At 51.2% G+C, this 19,307-nt stretch overlaps 5 protein-coding genes across 5 annotated transcripts; 3 read left to right on the top strand and 2 right to left on the bottom strand.

The window, feature by feature from the left end:
• Positions 1 to 188: 188 nt before the first annotated feature.
• On the bottom strand, positions 189 to 1,781 carry NECHADRAFT_76001 (uncharacterized protein; the record flags this gene model as incomplete). Its single annotated transcript, XM_003045743.1, has 5 exons — positions 189 to 567; positions 620 to 1,018; positions 1,069 to 1,391; positions 1,442 to 1,463; positions 1,513 to 1,781. The coding sequence occupies 5 exons, from the start codon at positions 1,779 to 1,781 to the stop codon at positions 189 to 191; spliced, it is 1,392 nt and encodes a 463-aa protein (XP_003045789.1).
• Positions 1,782 to 5,731: 3,950 nt separating this feature from the next.
• Positions 5,732 to 8,554, top strand: NECHADRAFT_33967 (uncharacterized protein; the record flags this gene model as incomplete). Its single annotated transcript, XM_003046314.1, has 3 exons — positions 5,732 to 5,985; positions 6,037 to 6,127; positions 6,176 to 8,554. Coding segments are annotated over 3 exons (2,724 nt in total), but the record flags the coding sequence as incomplete, so codon positions are not given.
• Positions 8,555 to 10,326: 1,772 nt separating this feature from the next.
• On the bottom strand, positions 10,327 to 11,917 carry NECHADRAFT_33187 (uncharacterized protein; the record flags this gene model as incomplete). Its single annotated transcript, XM_003045742.1, has 4 exons — positions 10,327 to 10,627; positions 10,677 to 10,919; positions 10,970 to 11,687; positions 11,743 to 11,917. The coding sequence occupies 4 exons, from the start codon at positions 11,915 to 11,917 to the stop codon at positions 10,327 to 10,329; spliced, it is 1,437 nt and encodes a 478-aa protein (XP_003045788.1).
• Positions 11,918 to 12,845: 928 nt separating this feature from the next.
• NECHADRAFT_66080 (uncharacterized protein) lies at positions 12,846 to 14,388 on the top strand (the record flags this gene model as incomplete). The annotated part of the gene is made up of 4 exons (XM_003046313.1): positions 12,846 to 12,949; positions 13,002 to 13,316; positions 13,367 to 14,224; positions 14,275 to 14,388. The coding sequence occupies 4 exons, from the start codon at positions 12,846 to 12,848 to the stop codon at positions 14,351 to 14,353; spliced, it is 1,356 nt and encodes a 451-aa protein (XP_003046359.1). The 3' UTR covers positions 14,354 to 14,388.
• An 829-nt stretch (positions 14,389 to 15,217) lies between these two features.
• NECHADRAFT_99091 (uncharacterized protein) lies at positions 15,218 to 17,671 on the top strand (the record flags this gene model as incomplete). Its single annotated transcript, XM_003046312.1, has 4 exons — positions 15,218 to 15,590; positions 15,646 to 16,252; positions 16,299 to 16,929; positions 16,989 to 17,671. 4 exons carry the CDS (start codon positions 15,218 to 15,220, stop codon positions 17,577 to 17,579), a joined length of 2,202 nt encoding a protein of 733 aa, XP_003046358.1. The 3' UTR covers positions 17,580 to 17,671.
• Between the last annotated feature and the right edge of the window lie 1,636 nt (positions 17,672 to 19,307).

The following is a 19,307-nucleotide window of genomic DNA, read 5'->3' as shown; positions in this document are numbered from 1 at the left end:
AGACTGATAAAAGAATGACTAGGTAAGTATCTGACTACAAGTAAAGGAGTGACTACGGATAAGCGACCAATTTCGACCAAGTTCAAATCAACACTCTGAAATACTGGTCCTCACAAATCCTTCTCAACATTTGCTTCCTTCACAGCACGTAGAGTTGAACCCCAGGGAGTGCCTTGCCCAAAGAGCATCTAGTTCAATGCTGTTCCGGGAAGCGGGATCGCTTGGCCAAAGGCAGCCAGAAGTGTGGGATAAGCATTGTCTGCCGGGGGGATGACGAGCGAAGTGCCGGAACTGGCCTCCGTCACCTGCTCAAAAGTCGTGGTAGAAGTCTGCGACGTGCTAGCCGAACCTCCGAGGCCAATGTTGAAGCCAAAGATGGATGCGCTACCGCCAGTTGATTGAGCCTTCTGGAGGTAGTTGTTGATCATGCTGGAGGCCTGAGACGAGAGGTTAACTTGCATGCCGACGCCGTACGCGAGGACGGCTTGGTTGATGAAAGCCATGGGCTTGGAAAGGTTGGGGTCGGCGTTGGCTACGACGGGCATGCCGGCAAGCTGTCCAGGGTTCCTAATTCAAGTCAGTTGTTTTCTTCTCTCGTATCTCAGTGCCATAGACGTACCATTTGCTTCCGGGGGTGATGTTGAACGTGCCAATGTCGGTAGCTGTGATGGTGACCTCCAAGTTTGAACCCAACTCCTCTGCGGAGAGGTTCTTGGTCACAACCGTGTTGTTTTCGGTAAAGGTCGCGCTGAAGAAGATGCAGTACGATCCGGTGACCTGGACACTACTGTTGGAGTAGCCCAGATCCGACCAAGACGAGTTCGAGGCGTCACTGGCCTTGAATGTGAATGTCTTGGGGCTCTTCTTGTTCTGAGGGAACGTGGAGATCCAGCTGTCGACCAACTGGGCGTACTGGGCATCAATTTGATACGTGGGGTTGCAGAGGGTAGCATTGGCCGTTCCAGCTTGGCCGGCAGCGATCTGATCGGCCGATGCAGGGGAACAATCCATGTTGAAACTATTGACGTTAGAGCTGACCATGACACGTTTGGTCACTGGGATACTCACCCTGGAACCAGTGACAACTGGGCGGCAGTGGTAAGGGCGCTCTGATATTGGCCTACAATGGCAGCCATTGGGCCGCTCATGGCTGCTGAAGCCGCAGCTAAGTTGGCCGAGGCAGCAGCGTTGGCATTCTGAGCCGCTGCAAGCTGTGGGTAGTTTTGAACAACCCAAACAGAGAATGGAAGAGTCGTAAGCTGGGCGGTCACTTCTGCCTTGTAGGCCCCCTGCGCCGCAATCTTCGTGTTGGTGAAGAAGGTCTGAGCTGTCTGTGCCTTTGTCTGCGCATCATTGTATCGGACCTGTGCGCCTGTGTTGTTATCCGCATGCTGATGGCCTGAGTTAGATCATGTACGACTTTTGTGAAAGCAGGACCTACGAGTTCAACAGAGTTGGCATAGCTATTTGCGTAATTAGCATCTTATTCCAAGTTCCCAAATAGCAACTTACGAGACCATGCGTTGGAAATAACTCTGGCGGCTTGGTAGGAAGACTGGCTGGTCAAGATCCAGAAGCGTGTCACCAGTGTTGAAGACACCATTGTTCTGGATGGCAACATTGATGTTCTTGCCAGCGGCAATGCCTGCAGCTGAAAGAGGCGCAATGTAGAAGCGGTTGCTGGGACCGATGGTGCTGGACTGAGAGACAGCATCCTTGAGTTGGATGCCGTAAGCCAGCCAGAGATCGGCATCGGCCTGCTGGACATCAGAAGAAGACATGTTGAAGGTTGCGAAGGTTGATTGAAAGATGACTGAAGGGGGATTGAATTGTAGTGGTGAGGGTTAAGGATATCTTGGGCTTGTATTGGGCAAAGCAGGCTCTTTATACACGTTTGGAGACACTCAAAAGAACTCAAGGCAACGTTCTGCAAACGACAGAAGAGAGCTCTCAACACGCCGATCTCGTACGATGGCTTACTGTTACCAGAAGTTTGTCTAAGTCAAAAGACTGCATGAGGCCAGCAACAGATCAACGCCAGAAGTCTGTCATTGGGTGCTAATCGACGCCTTGTCTGCAATTCTTGTCGATGCATGTGAATATCTTGTCGGTGAATGTGAATACGAGATGTCGACAAATCAAAGGGTTGCAAGAACTGAGGGGAAGGAAAGCTGAGAGCTCAAAGCAGAAGTAGGTTGTGAGTATGTTTCAGTGGATGTTGTCATTCATGACGTCTCCTTCAGCCACGATAGACTATCAAAGAAGACAATGTTTCAGTCATCTGGTTTTCTACATGGTAAACAACAGTATTCATGTAGTCTGGGCCGTTCTCTCGGGTTGCCATTCTAGGCTTGGAGACATGGCTTGACTATCCCGGTGCAAGGGAGAAGTGCTCCTGCAATGCCTATTGCTTGTATGCTCACCGATAATGAGCTCACCTACCTAAATCGCGGGGAAGGTTGCACTGCAGATGACGGGGGTGACATGATCCAGAACATCTAGCATGTATAGCTTTGAATAGCTTTTGCTTGTTCTTGGCTCCTCAACTAATCACATCTCGTCCCACTGCCCGCCTACATATGCGGCTGAATGACCTGCGTGCCCCGGCTTCTACTTCCGCGGCCATCCCTGTCGTTCGAAAGTAGGTAGGCTTGTCACATATCTCAATCTGTCGACATGCCTACGCCTCCTCTCACTCTCCTAGACAGGTTTTTCACTACCCCGCACTTCATTATTACGCCTGTAGTCTATCTGGGATTGACAGATCTTCATAGAAAATTACCAAGGCAAATGCCATTAGTTTTCTGCATGTCTTTCTTTTACATATCGATAGTTGCCGAGCCTGGGCGTTAGCCTTGATGGACGATACAGCAACGTCAGCTCTCTATGAGCCTGGGATACCTTGGGACTCCACCATGTGAGACTCGACGAGGTGTGGCGTTGTCTCCTTATTCTTCAAGTGAGAATATCCGGGGATAGATTCGAGCCAATACAGATAATCAGCTGATAGACAGAGACTACCTCCTGCAGCCACACAAGCTGATCACTGGCCGCGGGCGCTTCCTTAGTTATGCTTCCCAATCGGACAATATCCCGTTGCTTATGGCTGAAGCCACATTCCTCACACAAGCCGATCGTTTGCCTAGCTCAGAATACAACGGCACTGCGCTGCAGATTTCAAGTTTTCACCTCCCCGCTCTTGGCTCTTGGTTCTTGGCGTCCGGTAGTTAACAAGTGCCAAGAAGCATATGCTGTCAGAAAGTAGAGTTATGCCAAAAGGGTGATATGTCTGTATGGCCTGTCACCCAGTAGGGAACATGTTAGATGATGTAAGCGGGAGGCTTGTTTCCCTCCTCTCTCTGTTCCCGAACGAAACATTCCTCGAGAAGCCGCACCGCCCCTGAGCTCGCGGAGGCTATTCTCGACGCGCGTCCCTTTCAAGTTGTCTGTGAAGGGGCGTCTGATCAAGTTCCTAGTCGATCAAGAGGAAGATGTGAACAAGCCAGAGTTATCCGGGCTCACACCGCTGCACTTTGCCTTAACACGTGGTATCCTTGGAACGTCATGTTCCTCCTCCGCACTGGGGTTGATGCATCCATAGCCGATGATCTGCATCGTGCGCCCCTCCATTGTGCCTGTAAGTGGACCACGCAACGATATTTTCTGCACTCTCGAGGGTAGTGTTTCACCCAACAGCTGCGCTGTGGAAGGAAAGGCGCCGTTTGTGCTTGTAGTCCTCCGTCCCGGCGATCTTGGGGATGCCCTTGTTGAGATTATGCGGGCTCACGGAGCCCATCCTCACCAACGACTTCCGGATGGATGCACACCCTTGTTTAAAGTGCGGTGGTCTGGAAATTGTCACAGGGTAAATATAATAGAGAGCTGGCTTTTGGATACTGCGATACTTTGGTCTTTAGGATGACGTTGTCGTTTATGAGGGCATGTGAACTTGAAGCCCAAGGCACATATAACCTCTAAACTACTCTAAATATGAAAATGCATTCTTCGCATCAGAACTAAAGAACTCTAATATAGCCCCTTCACCCGTAGAATCACATGATCAACTTTGTTAAAGCGCTTAATCTCTTTCATATGGCAATATTTCTAATTACCGAGCCCGCGGCCGACTCTGCATGGCAGTCACACTCTGCCACGAACCTAGACATCCACGATTTCCCTTTTCGCCCATGATCCTGAGCTGGTGCTGCTTTAATCCGAGCTCAGGGTGAGCTTAAGTGAGCCCAGAGGAGCTCCGCCGTGGGGGAGGGGCTTGGGGGGGTTGGTGATATGGGTATTGTTGGAGTTGATGGCCATCGGTTTCCAGGGTGGATTATACGTAATCGAGCAGAAGCAGACCACGTTTTTTTCTTCTCTTTCATTTCTATTTTGTTAAAATTATGACAGCACTACCTTGTCCTCCTCATGAGACCTTGTCCAATTTCCCAGCAACGTTCCTTTATTCCTTCAGGGATAGGTAGGGCTGTCGAGCTCGAGATATTCTGATATGATGTGCTTATGTATACCAGATCCCAACTTAACATGTCACCTCGAGTCAGGGACCTTTGCATGACCCGGTGCATTGCTACGGCTAATAGTGTATGGATAAAACCAAAGTCCCCCGAACTACCGTCTTGGCCATGTCAGACCACAAATTAAGGTCCCCTGATATAGCCCTGCGCCCGCGGGACTTACCGTGAACCCTTGTTCGAAGCAACCACATGGGTTATCGCCCCTCGATGGGAAATCACTGCTAAGCTCAGTAAGGCTCCGGGGACGTTGTATTCTCCGTTACCGCGCATCGGCCCGTCTGTGTTTGCCACTTGGATCGGCAACTGCTCAGGTGAGTTCCTTTCAAGGTATGAATTCGTGCTCCAATTCCCTTTGACGTATTGGATCCATGATTGGGACTGTTATCGTCTCTCTAAGTCAGCCGCTCACTGAATCCACTGCTTCCATAGTGATAGAGATAATGCAGTGCAGAGAAAGCGCAGTTGGCGGAGATTATCAAGCACCCCCTCTCGCGTGAACGAAACACGTGGTAGTCAATCTTGAGCAACCCTTCGATAAACTTGATGGCTAAATACAGGATGGACCTACATAAGTCCCCATGGCCTCTAGATTCCCCGCTAACCTTAAGGACAATTAACTCCCGGGACCTCTTCCCACATCCAAGGTTACCTGCCTTATGTGGCTTTTATCGCTAAAGGAATAGGCCTGATTGGCTTCCTTGGAAAGGTGCTTGGCGTTCGAGTGACATGCTCAGCCTTAAGCATAATGTTAGGATGAGCACTGCAGGGGGGATAGAGGTAGGCTGACTGTACTCGGCTGCACTATCCAGGGGCGCTCAAGGACGTATTCCTGTTTTCGGCCCTGTAACGTTAATCTTTTGGTCATAGCAACCCTGGGCTTACCAGAGTGACATCAGTTCAGCCAATTACTACTCTAGAAATGTGGGAAAACTAACTGTAATTGTGGGCAAATTGTGTATAAGCGAGAGGACAGTTACTTTGCCAAGCCTCCTTGCTGGACGGAATGAGCCGTTGGACCACATTGTCTTACGCCAAGACGGTCAAGGCAGCCGGCAGATCGATAACACCACAAGACGAGACGAGAAGAAGAATAATGATTTATATAGACACTGGGAAGTCGTGATAGAAAGAAAGTCTTCAGCAGGCGCAGTTGGGTCATTCTCAAGACGGCCTCTGTTTCTTCGTGTCACTCGTTTCACAACATGAAGTTAATCCACTCCTTTAGTTCCCTCTGGGGAATATTCTTGCATCTTTTACTACTCGACACTACCACACTCGTTTACAGTCATCCTCACGATGTCTTTCATCATCGGCATCAGGCTAAAGCTAACGATTCTCTTGGGGATCTTGATGGCCTCGAACTACCCGTACTTGAAAAGCGTGCCCTTCCCGACCTGAGGGTAATGGCTCTTGGAGCATCCATCGTCTTTGGCGTGGGATCAACCGATGGAAATGGGTTAGTCCTCCGACGCTTCGTGCTTGCAGTTCTAACATTTCTCTTCACCAGCTTCCGAAAGCTCCTGAGAGACCAGCTGCGTTTTTCTGGCTATAAAGTCGACATGGTCGGCACCAAGAACGGCGGGAGCATGAAAGACAATGTGAGAATATTGACCTTGATTTACATTTACTTGACCTAACGTGACTAGGACGTGGAAGCAACTTCTGGCTTCATTGTGAAGCAGATTCACGACGCTTCCAAGCTTTCGTACAAGTACAAGCCAAACCTAGTCGTCATCAATGCTGGCACAAACGACATTGTTGGCAACATTGACCCGGCTGGTCAGCCCCAAAGACTCAAATCGATGCTGCTCGACCTCTGGTCCAACATCTCGCCCGATACTGTCATCATTGTTTCGACTATTCTTCCCGTCGACAAACCGGCGGCCGAAGCCTTGCGCGGCGGCGTCAACAACGGATATCGTAATGTCGTCTCGGACCTGTACAAGGAGGGCAAACCTATCTATCTGGCGGATCTGGATGGTTGGATGACGCTCTCGGACCTGGATGACGGCACGCATCCTACAGACTACGGTTTCAGGAAAATGGCGGGCGCACTCTGGTCAGCTATCCAGAAAGCCGAAAAGGAAAACAAGTTGAAGGATCCCCTACCCGCCGATTTCTCCAACGACAACGGCAAAACATGTCGCAAGAGTCCTGGTGATGGCATCAACGCCGGTGCCCTGACTCAGAAGGGCAGTGGCTACGACGACGGCACTTATGAGCACGACAGTCAAGAGATGGGCGCGCTCTTGACCATCACCAGCGACTGGGATCGGGATCAGTGGTTCTTTGCCCGCATCTTCCGCTCCGACCGTGACGATCTTCTTGGCTGGGTCGAAAACTCTGCGGGTAATGTTGTCTACGCCGTGCGGAGGAATGATGGAGGTGGCAAGTTCACCAAGATTGCTACCGACTTGAATGTCAACGACAATTGCAAGCCCAAAGGAGTCGTTTTTATCGACCTGAATGGCGACGGACTTGATGACTTTGCATGTATTGGTCCTGACGGCGCCGTCTATGCCAGTATAAACCAAGGCAACGGAGGCGGCGACAAGCCTCCATCCTTTGTCTACAAGGGCCTTTGGAGAGCTGCTGACTCGAGGTTCCCTCAAGCAAAGGTTCGTCTGGCAGATATCGACGGTGATGGTCGAGCCGACTTTTGTGGTCTTTCCGACAACGGAGACGTCTACGTTTGGCGCAACGGATGGATCAACGACATGCCTGAATACTGGCAAGCTCTTGGAAAGAGGTTCGAAGGTAAGGGCATGGGCAACCTGGAAGGTACTCGCTTCGAAGACCTCAACGGCGACGGGCGTGACGACTGGATCTGGGTCGGTGACAAGGGAGAGGCGCATACCTGGACCAACTCTCGAAGTTGCGGCGTGGGCAAAGAAGGCAACGGTCTCAAAGTAGCCTGGCGTCCGGGCTACTACAAGGGCAAGACATCGGGTCCTACTCACGCAGGTGGCTTTGCCAGCGGAATCCGGAATAGGATCCATTTCGCCCGCATCTATGGCGAGCCTCAGGACTTTGGCCTTCTTGGGAGGTTAGACTATGTGTACATGGAGCATACCAAGGGCAGCAACGGGAAGCACACATTCAGGATGCGCGTCTGGAAGAACAAGGGATACGGAGCCACGAAACCAAAGGCCGACGGCAACAAATACTGCGACATGACTGGCAACGGACGGGACGACTATGTCTGGGTCCTATCCAAGGGAGAGATGGACTTTTACCCCAACGGCGGCAAGAACTTCATCACCGGCTCGGAGAGCTACTGGGGGCCTATGCAAAAGGCCTTCTTCAAGCCAGACCGAGACCTCGATCGAAGAGATCTCCATCTCACAGACTGGGACGGAGACGGCAAGTGCGACATTGTCTGGGTTGACCCGAATAACCAAAATCGTGTTTCTGTGTGGCGCAACAATTACACCCCCGGCGGTGGCTTCAACTGGCAGTACCTCGCCAATCCTGCACCTGAGCTGTACTGTCCTGAGAAGAGAGGCATCGGGTTCCACGACATCCCCGTTCAGTTTGCTGATGTCTCGGGTAGTGGCCGCAGCGACTATCTGTGCATCGAGAAGAACGGCAGGATATGGGGTTGGACACAAGACGCCAAGGGTGCCTGGACATACATCGACCAGTTCTTCAGCTCCAAGAAGCACGACAGGGCCAACATGCGCTTTGCCGACGTTGATGGCGATGGCCGGGATGATGCCATCTGGGTCGAGAAGTTCTCAGGTGACGCCTTTGTCTACTATAACATGGGTCGTAGAGACATTGCCGGTTCGCGATACTGGTGGGAGATTCAGGAGAGGGGAGGACCGTTCCCGGCCTATGGCGGCAGCTATGCTGGCTCATGCCAGTACTTTCCGGATCTCAACGGTGACGGAAGAGCCGATCTGCATAGTATCCAAGGTACTTTTCCCAACACGGCTGTCTCGGCATACAATGTCTGCGACGGCAACAGATCTGGCGATGACAGCACCGATATCAAGCAGCCCGACCTCATCATGCCCCCGTCCGGCGGAAGCGGAGGAGGCGGAGGTGAAGAATCGAACACGCCTCCCAACCCCGGTGAAAACTGTGGTCTACCCCAGAAGTGGATGCAGTTGCCCATCAAGGTGGGAGAAAGCGACGGAGGCGAGGACCATTGCTTCGCCAAATGGAACCAGGGCGTGTTCCCCCGCGAGATCGAGGCCTGGGCAACCGAGGGCTCTCTTCACTGGATCCGCATGGTCTACAACGACGGCACACAGGTCACTGCAGGCAAGAAGCCTCCCGCTGATAATAAGCATCGTTACGGCACGGTCAAGTGGGATCCTTGGCATGACTCGTTTGACAAGTTCTCCCTCTGGGCGGGTGGCTTCAAGAATGGTGTGGGCCGGATAGCTCTCGAGTTATCCGACACATGCGACACCAACCAGTGCAGGTTGGACGCTGGTGCCTACTGGCCCGGTGGTCCTCCGCCCGAGGTTGATATCCCCCGTGGCGAGAAGCGCGATGGCATGTTTTTGGGCTTTCGTCTCAGGGCTGGAGATATCATTGACTCGATGACCCCTCTCTTCTCCAAGTCAAAGCCAGTCAAGGTGACTCTGCGCGACGCCAAGTTCAGCCCTACCTGGCAGGAACTGAACGCGCGTCCATTCGAGTAAGCAATTCTCCCCTTGATAGTGTAGGTCAAGATAGGTGCTGACAGTATTTGTTCCACAGTGGTCGTCAGATGGAGGTTGTTGAGGCATCGCACGTCCTGTTCAACAACCGCGATGAGGAAGATGTCGAGCTAGCCGTCGACCTATTCCTCCAAGTTGAGACGGGCAACAAAGTCACCTGGGCGAAAGAAAAGGGACATGAAGACGGCGGCGAAATCGGGGCCACGATCGGAGCCGAATATTCTTGGGAGGCTGGCATTCCTGAAGTGGCGGTTGCCCAGAACAAGAAGAAGATTGAAGTCACGGCGAAGTACGTCGGAAAGCAAATCAGGAGGTCAGTCGACGGAGGAGAAAAGAGCGAATTCAAGAGAGTAAGTCCATTTCCCTTGTATCCTGCTATTCTACGATTAGACACTGACTGAATTGCTACAGGTTCAAAGCAGATATACTCTGATGACCAAGGTCAAAGCAGGCGGAAGGGCTTTCTGTCAGGTGGTTGCCGTCCAAAGCAAGATGGACATTGAATACGAGGCGGTTGTGAGTATTTTTTCCTTTCTCTTACACTTAGAATTCGTACTGACCCTTTCTTTCAACAGCTCACGCAGCATTTCGAGAACGGTGACGCCTACTCGTATCCCGTCTTCGGTCGCTACAGGGAAAGTATGGCTACTGACGCTTACTCGAACTGCTTTGACATTGACGAGGATGATGAAGATGATAGGAAGGACGCAGATTCTGCTGATTTTGTGATTACCGAGAGTGGAACGTATTGCCCTGATGGTGAGAGGGTTGGAAATACGGGCATGTCGGACTCAGAACTACTCAATGCCTGCCCTATTTAGTTCATCTTTTCTTTCATGGAGCGTATTCTATTCGACCTTTGCAGTATATATTTTATTCTTTCACTTCTAAAACATGTACATATTTCGGGGCTACTGAGTTACCTTATGAAGAATCAAGCTTCAGACATGGACTCATAGCCAGGACTTGCCCGAAAGAATATGACAACACACCAGTCGATGAGAGTCCTCTGACACTCGCATTCTAATTATTAGGGATTCTTCTTATCGACGCGTTTATTATAAGCTTTGGTATATTGATGCTATGCGTCGTATATCCCGGGATGTCTACAAATCTCAAAGCATCTAGAACACATACTTGAACCCGAGACCCCGATCATCCTCCATACCATTGGTCTCCAGGCCCTCAGCCAACATGCCCTCCTTCTGGCGCATGCGATACTTCAAAAGCGCATACAAAAGTCCGATGCATAGCAAAGCAATGACCTCTCCACCGAGAGAAACAGCATTTCCCATGATATATCGCGGGGCGTCGCTGATGGGATAAATCTGGGAAGCGGCCAGTCCAGACGCATTTCCAATTGAGATGAGCATGGAGATTGCCACAGATCGCTTGTAGTCAGGCTGGATATTGTTGGACACCCATCTGCAGAATGTCAGTATTGAGAGCATTTTGTAGAGAGAAGAGAACGTACGTGACAAGCACAGTGTTGAAAGAGTAGACACCGGCGCCCACAAGGAACATGGCAAAGAAGCCCACCCCCTTGTGACCAGTTCCGACGGCAATGGCGTATCCCGTAATGACCAAAAGAGGAGAATGAATGAGGCAGATTGCTCGGCGGTTGAGTTTGTCAGAGACAAAGGTCGTGATGCCTACAAAGATGGAGGCAAGGACGTAGACAGGGATGCTGAGGTAATTCGCCTGGAGGGAAGTGTAGCTATCATCTCGTTAGCATGCAGACAAAGCGAATGGGAGACAAGCACTGACTCAAGACCCTTCAGTAGAGTAGGAAGGAAAGTACCAAAGCCAAAGAGGGCGATGGAAGAACAGAATAGGGCACAAGATGAGAGATAGACCATGGGATCAGTGAGCGCCATGACGACCTGCTTCCACGAGAACTTCTGAGTCTCCTTGAAGGGATGGTTCCGCTCCTTGATGACCAGCATGGTCGACTTTTCCTCAGGCTTGAGGAACCACGCCGTCTCTGGGGAAGTAGGCAGGCTGACCCAGCATGCGACGCCGACTAGCAGTGAGATGGCACCCTCGATGATGAAGAGCCACCTCCAAGCCGACAGCCCATGACGCGCGCCCATAGACTGAATTCCGTAGGCAATCAAACCACCGAGCGCACCGGACAGGGCAATAGAGATGTACAGGACCGCGACACGCTTGCCTTGATTCGCCGGAGGGTAGATCTGGGAGATGGTAAAGGTAAGAGCTGGGAAGAGACCAGCTTCAAAGAAACCAAGGAGTACGCGACAGGCAATGACTTGGCCGTAGTTATGGACGAAACCGGTTCCGATGGTGATGGCACTCCAGCTGACAATGGCGATGGCGAGGACACGGCCAGGGCCGAATCTCTTGACGGCGACGACCCAGGGTGTTTCGAATATGACATATGAGATGTAAAAGTACATGGAGACGTCGTTGAACTGTGTGCCGTGCATTCCAGTGTCGTCCTCAAAGCCAAAGACACGGGCGTTTCCTGGTTACCCAATCAGTTAATCAGTACATCATATGGGACGTTTGGCGATATTTACCAATATTTGTTCGATCAAGGTAGGCGAAAAGGACAAGAATGGCCATCTGAGGCATGACGAATCTGTCAAACTTGGAGAGAACGCGCTGCTCCTGAGCATTGTTCAACTCCATCGTCTCACCACTGCCATCCTCTCTAGGAAACTGGAGTTCCAACTCCTTCTCAGAGGTTGCCATTTTGAAGAATAGTGCAAGGCAGAATTGTCTATCCTTGTTGGTTGTCTTGAGATGAAGAGGCGAGTTTGAGTTTGTGTGCAGCGGAAGTCGATCGCCTCTTTAAGCATTTGTGGGAATACGACGGAGTACTATCCTTGTGGGTTAACTATTCCTAGGCTGGTTAACCGCAGGGCGCAGATCTAGGCCGTTTTTCACCAACTGTAATCAGCCGACGGCGGAGCTTTCCCCATGATTCAGTGCAACCTGGGGATTGAGTCGGGAAATGGGTGGGGTTCTTCTGATAACAGGGTCATCGTCCGTTGGCTGGTTTAGTTTGCGTATCGGAGTGGTCCATTTCTGCTGTAGGTGATTATATTTTACGGCCGATAAAAAGATAGATAGTTGACCCGTGAGTGTTGCAGGATACAATCTTGGTGATTTGTTCAGCGAACATGGCCGACGGGAGATGATGGTCAATCAACCTTTCTGAAGCCATGCCGCCAATGATGGATTACCATGCACCTCGAACCGGCAACCGAGTCCGTAACCGGGGAACCTGCAAACTTGTACGTAATAGCCCATCACCCCGCAAGATTTACCTCGCTCTTCCCCAGGAAATACAATCATGCATATGCATCCAAATGGCCGCTTCCGTTGACAATGACATGACCCGGCTACCGAGTCCTTGTCCGCCGACGGCCGACGGGCGATATGGACCCACTTCTCCCCCGCCTCCCACCGCCGTCGGTGTCCAGCAATCTGGGTTATGACCGGCGGTGGATTAAGCTTTGGAGACGGCGTCCATCGGCCGCGGTTGGATGCCGACTGGTTCTATTTAGACATGCTATCTGCTGGACAAAGTATTAGGCCTGTCTCACTATCATTCCTACAATCCTAAGTCTACTATTCCAAAGTCTGTTTAGAACTTAACAAGGGTCACATCTTCACTATGGGTTCACTCAGTAATCTACCTCCCGTCAAGGTCAGCGAGGCTCGTCTCGCCCAGTCACTGCACGAGAGTTGCCAATTTGGCGCTGCACACAGATGGGGGAAGTGAGTTATGCCCCTTACCCCCCTGGTCTCACCTAGTGCTAACCTAGGTCAGGGCCTCTACCGAGACCGGCATGGCTCGACTGAGTCTTGACGACTCGGACAAGCAAGTTAGGGACTGGTTCATGACCTACGCAAAGTCTCTTGGCTGCAAGACTTTTTATGACCAGATGGGCAACCTATTTGCCATTCGGCCTGGCAAGAACAACGCTGTTCCGCCCATCATGATGGGTTCTCACTTGGACACTCAACCTACTGGTGGCCGTTACGACGGAATCTTGGGAGTGGTGTCTGGTCTTGAGGTCCTCCGAACTCTGAATGACAACGGATGGGAGACTGAGGGACCCGTCGGCGTGGTCAACTGGACAAAGTATGTTTCACTAGTCTCCGTTCAAATTCACTTACTAATGAGCCTCGCAGCGAGGAGGGTGCTCGATTCCCCAAGATGGCTGTCTCATCAGGCGTCTGGGCTGACGTGATTCCCCTCCAGACCGCGTGGGACCTAAAGGAGGTCCTAAGCTTGGCCACCGATGGCAACCCCAAGTCTATGAAGGAGGAGCTTGACAGGATAGGATACACAGGCGAGCACGCGGCGTCATATCTCTCGAACCCATTCGCGGCACACTTTGAGCTCCACATCGAGCAAGGACCCATCCTAGAGGACGAAGGTCTTAAGATTGGCGTTGTCCACGGCGTCCAGGCTTTCAAGTGGTTCAACATCACCGTCAAGGGCAGGGATAGCCACGCCGGCACAACCCCCCTATACGCCCGCAAAGATCCTGTCCTGTGCGCATCCAAGATGCTCGTCGCCGCCAACGCCATCGCCAAGCGCTTCGATGGCCTTGCAACCACCGGAATCTTCACCACAGACCCCGGCACCGTCAACACAATGTCACACACCGTTACCTTCACCCTTGACGTGCGCCATGTCAAGGATGACACACTGGCCCAGATGGTCAAGGAGTGCGAATCCGAGTTCCTCCGCATCTCGCGTGACGACAGCGAAAAGGGCTGCGAGGTCGAGTGGGAGTTGCTGGTCGACAGCCCTGCCGTTAAGTTTAGCAAGGAGTGCATTTCTGTCGTTGAGCAGAGCGCCGCTGATGTGTGCTCGACACTACCCCAGCTTGCTTCAGGGGAGAAGCTGTATAAGCCCATGATCAGCGGTGCTGGCCACGACAGCTGTTACACAAGTGTGCGATGTCCTACGAGCATGATCTTCACACCCACACGCTCAGGAATTAGCCACAACCCCACAGAGTACTGCTCAGCAGAAGACTGGTAAGTTTGTAGATCAGCCTTGGTATAGACTTTTGCTAACTTTGATGCAGTGCTCTTGGTGCAAGTGTCCTCCTTGGGGCTGTCTTGAGATATGATCAGGTGCGGGCGAAACGCGGAGACTTTAATTAAACTAGTGTATATTATGCCAAAAGATTGTTTGTGTTAAAAGATATGAAATTGTCATTCTACACTATGCTTCTCCCGAAGCTGCATATCCCTGGAAGCTGTAGATGATTGATGGATCGATATGTGATAGCGAACCACACCAAAAACCTTCGATGTACCGACTCATCTGTAGTGTATATCTTCCCTCTTAGAAGCGAGACATTCATCCCGACAATGTGTGTTCGTTCTGATAAGATAAAAAGGACTAGTATTTAGAAAGCCCGTCGGGTCGTGTATTGCAATACGTTTCTCCAAAGGGCCTCGTCAGTCTTTATCACGATGTATCAACGAGAGTTAAGTAGTATTGTATAAATATTTGAGCCGAATTGTAAACCACTCAATCAGGAATTCGGGCGAATTGTGATTCATGTGCTTTCACAATTTAGCGTATCTCGAGGTTGACGTTGTATGAGACTACCAAATTAAGTAGACTACCCTATAGAAGCAGAAACTTGGGAGGATAACGTATTTGTATGTACTTATGCTAGGTTTTATGAGGACTAAAGATAAAACATGTATGAGACATAGAAATTCCCGTTGTGCAAGCTGATATTAATGACGGTTGGGATTGATACTCGTGGCTGGGATTTGGAAGTGTTCCATGCTATCCTGTCAATCAAGCCTCTGACCAAAACGTCAGAGCCGAGTCTTGCCGAGATGCAGTCAAGCTAGAGCGTAGCGTCATGTGACCACTGTCACGTGCCCAGATTGACCCGGCCAGATTGACCCGGCCAGATTGACCCGGCCAGATTGACCCCGTCTGATGATGATCCAAGGGAAGCTTGATTACGCGGGGTCTGAAGAAAAAGATCAACGCCTGCATAAGTAATGGACCAATATGATACCCAGCTCAATACAACGCCTCCGTTACAATCACAACCCAACACTCGTGCCGTCGCCGGCTCGCGGCGATATCGGTCCAAGTCGCAACGGCCATGCGACCTGTGTCGCGCTCGCAAGGTGCTCTGCAACATCCCGGAGCCAGGGCAACCATGCCAGCTCTGCGAGCGGACATCGCGGCTGTGCACTTTTGTAGGCAATCCGGGGAAGAAGCAACGCGATAGAGCTTCTCGAGCTCAGAGCGGGGGCACGCCTCCGGTGGCTCCCCCAGCAAGGGAGTCTGTGGCTTTTACCGACACTATCCAAGTTTCAGAGCAGCAGGTAGATGACAGTAGACACCAGGAAATGCTGGGAATAACGGGTATTAAAAGACTTCACCTAGCTCACTTGACTACTCTCGACTAACTTGGGCTTAGGTGGACATGTTCAAGCTGACCAAGTCGCAGGCGAGGACTTGCCTCGTCTCGACACAATCATCTCGGATGCCATGTGGTCAAGCCATGGAGGTATGGACTGGGACCTCTCGATGAACCACACAGCCCTACCAAGTATCGAGAGAGGTGACGGGGCTTTTCAATTTCTTGGAGACGGCCAGTTACCAGATCTCGGACCTCTTGAGGGTGAGAGCCCTTTGGACGATCTGCAAAACGTGGAAGCCGTGAACCGAATGTCTACAGAAACACCAGCGAGTCCTAGCATACCATTGGAAAGACTCTCTCTCGACCAAAGACCCGATCACTTCACCCAGCTCATCGGGTATTCGAATGAGTCAGATCCTTTCGGTCTCGAGCACTTTCCATACAATGACCAGGAGGAAGTCGATTTCTTCCGAGTCACCTACCGCAGGTTCTCAGCGAGGAGTGGCGAAGTACCTGGATACCCCCCGCTCCACTTTCTACAGAGCCAGACTGAGACAGCCATCGAAGCACGCCGAGTCATTGACGAGTGCATGTCGACGAATGATGATCGGGAGAACCTCGAGAAACTGGTTGACAAAACTGCAGGTGTTGCGCTGGTGAAACTGTATGTGATCTATACTCTCCACTTTGATCATGCTCACACAGCCTAGATACTTTCGGTTCATCTTTGAGTCTCTACCCATCCTTTCCCGATCACTGGTGCTACAAGACATAGAAGCCTTTGTAGCAGAGGCACCTACAGGACTTCTCGCAGGCATATATGCACTGGCTTCACCTTTTACAGCCTGGGACGAGAAGCTGTGTCTTAGCAGCGCTTACTCAAAACCAAGCATCGATGCTCTCTGGAAGATCTCATACACTTGTCTTCAAAGAGAGCTACACTTCCCCAGACTATCGACCATTCAAATCTTCATCCTACTTATCAACCACATGCCTTTCGACACCGCTGTGGTAGAGAGCCCGTTCTTTTGGTCGCTTGCAGCGTCCATGCTTGCCATGGCGCAGTCACTGGGCTTGAATGTTGACCCGACGGGATGGAACCTCCCACCGTGGGAGATTCGACTGCGTAGACGATTATGGTGGACTGTTGTCGTTGAGCATACTTGGCGATCCATTACTCATGGTAGATCATCGATGCTACATGACGACGATTGGGACGTTTCGCCTCCGACTCCTGACGACTTTGTTATTGATGCAAATATTGGTCATCTTGACGATACTGGCCATCAAGATCCCGACTATTTCATACATATGTGCTCATTGACAGGCATTTCAATGAGCGTATGTCGGCGATTCTTGTGAGTACTTTTGCCAATACCGTAGACACCTGATGCATGAAGATGACTGACGAAGCGGACTGCAGCTCTCTGCGTGCCGTGTCTCGGCCACAGACACTAGACACTCTAATCGAACAGGCCCGTGGCCCCCGTCAGAAACTACTAGACTGGCTGGAAAATCTTCCCGAGTCTCTTCACATCCAGCCCACGGCAGAAGACGCCGAGGCAGACGACTCTGTCAAGAGCCACGCCTCACTCTACGTCGCCTACTACACAACACACATCCTAGTTCTCCGCGCTCTCCTACGCCCCATCATCAACAGCAGCATCCACCTAGACCATCTCCAACCGTCTGTAGGAACCGTGCTGCAAGCTTCTCGCGGTCTTGTACAGACCATCATCAAGTTCATCCGCAGCCTCGATGCAAGCCACCAGTCCGCGTTTTGGCCATCTTACACAAGGCACTGTCTATCATATCCCGGACTTTTCTGTTACATGCTGTGTTCGCAGCAGAGGGAGCCACACATGGCGTCGTTCGATCAGAATCTCCTTGCTACGTGGCGAAGGACTTTGCGAATGAGGGTGCAGTCGTGGCCGTTGTTGCGGTTTGGGACTGTCAAGGTGGATGCTCTCTACTGGAAGAAGCTCCGTTAGTGCACACGGGTCCACGACAAAACGACATATTCAGACGGACATATTAGATTATTCTCCTCTAAATCTAGTAAAGAGGATGTAATGGAAATAATAAAAATACGCGAACCTCTTAGACTATTTTGTGATATTTTTATGATGACTTAGGTAACGTACTTGATAAGCAAGTGAGCCAGTCAAGCAAGTGTGCCACTTTCCCCTCCCCCTCTAGATAGAAATCGCAATAAAAACACCATAAACCATTTAATCAATTAAAACTACTCACTATACCCTTCCCCAGATGTCTCAATCACTACCTGACAGGTCCTTGCATTATGGCCGGGCTTGCCGCATACACCACAGCGCCGAACACCCGGTCCGACCGACCTTCCTCGACCACCACTCCTCGACGATTCGGCCACTACCTGCGCATCCACATCCATTTGATCAATTGCTTGCCTTCCTTCTTCTACCGTCATTACCCCTCTTTTCTGCAGTCTAGTCCTTTTTGCCCTCCGCCGCCGGCTTAGTATCTTATTTGCCTCTCGAAGGTCTTTGTTCTCAGCGGTCAATAAGGCAACCCGATGCATAACAGCCTTTGTTCCCTTCGCAAGAGACTGTAGAGCCTCTAAAATTGACTCTGGGGAGCTACTTTGATGCCTTCTGATCCGCCTTTCGAGGTATTCAGACTGAGATCCGGCCTCAATCACGGTCTTTGGGGTCCTTGAAGCCCAAGGGGTCGACGGCTCAGCTGCCTCCTCAACCGGCGTTGGCGTCCGTAGCTGAACATCAAGCTTTGAGATCACAGTTTCTGGGTCAAGAGGAACAAGCCCAGCTCCTTTGAAAGCCCCCCTGATATTTCTTTCCGTCATAGTGGCCTTGTGTGCGGCGTGGAAGGCCGGAAAGAACTCCGTCTTTGAAACGTGGGTTATAGAACATCTGATCAGATGCTCTATTTCTCGACCATAAGCCTTCTTCAGCACGCTAAAGCACCCGACGTCAAGGGGCTGGAGCAGATGAGAGGAATGAGGTGGCATACAAAGCCGGATGATCTTCTTTTCCTCACAATATCTCTCGAATTCGATGGAGTGGTGACTTTCGTGGCCATCAAGGATTAAGAGACGATAGCGACTATTTGATCGCTTAGCTGTACACCGGTCAAAGTGCTTTAGCCACTCTAGACCAGTCTCATTATCGGTCCAGCCATTTTGGGTCGTCGCAATGGCCCAATCGCCCGGGAGGTTGCTTTCTCGGTACCAGTTGGCGAGGTGATATTGGCCCGCACCGATGATGAACGGCTGGATCGCCTGGCCTTCCGCATTAATCGCTTGAATGACTGTAATCCATTCCCGGTTTCCAGGCTGCACTGATTTCGGCTTTGAACGCCTTTCTGCACCTGTGACAACCATTCCGCTTGCAATCATGCCCATAAGAAAGCCAGTCTCATCAAAGTTATAGAGATCATCTGATCGGATGCCGTACTTCGCGATTGTATTCGCCACAAGCCGAAACCAATCGCGGATAATGGTTGGATCTTCGCATTTGGCTCTCTGATAGTCGTATTTACGAAAGAAACGCGTCTTAAGGTCTGGGTGTCGCTTGACGAAGTTATGAGCCCAACGCGTGCCAACCGGTGACGCGTCGCGGTCGGCAAGCAGTTGATCAGCCATATCTTTAACAGCACGTAGCCGGGGAGGAAATCCTCGCGAATCTAGGTCGAGAATAAAGTAAATAATGATCTCTTCCTCTAGA

This window comes from Fusarium vanettenii, assembly GCF_000151355.1.
Source record: "Fusarium vanettenii 77-13-4 chromosome 2 genomic scaffold NECHAsca_18_chr2_1_0, whole genome shotgun sequence".
Lineage (NCBI taxonomy): Eukaryota > Fungi > Ascomycota > Sordariomycetes > Hypocreales > Nectriaceae > Fusarium > Fusarium vanettenii.
This window is presented reverse-complemented; position numbering and strand designations above follow the sequence as displayed.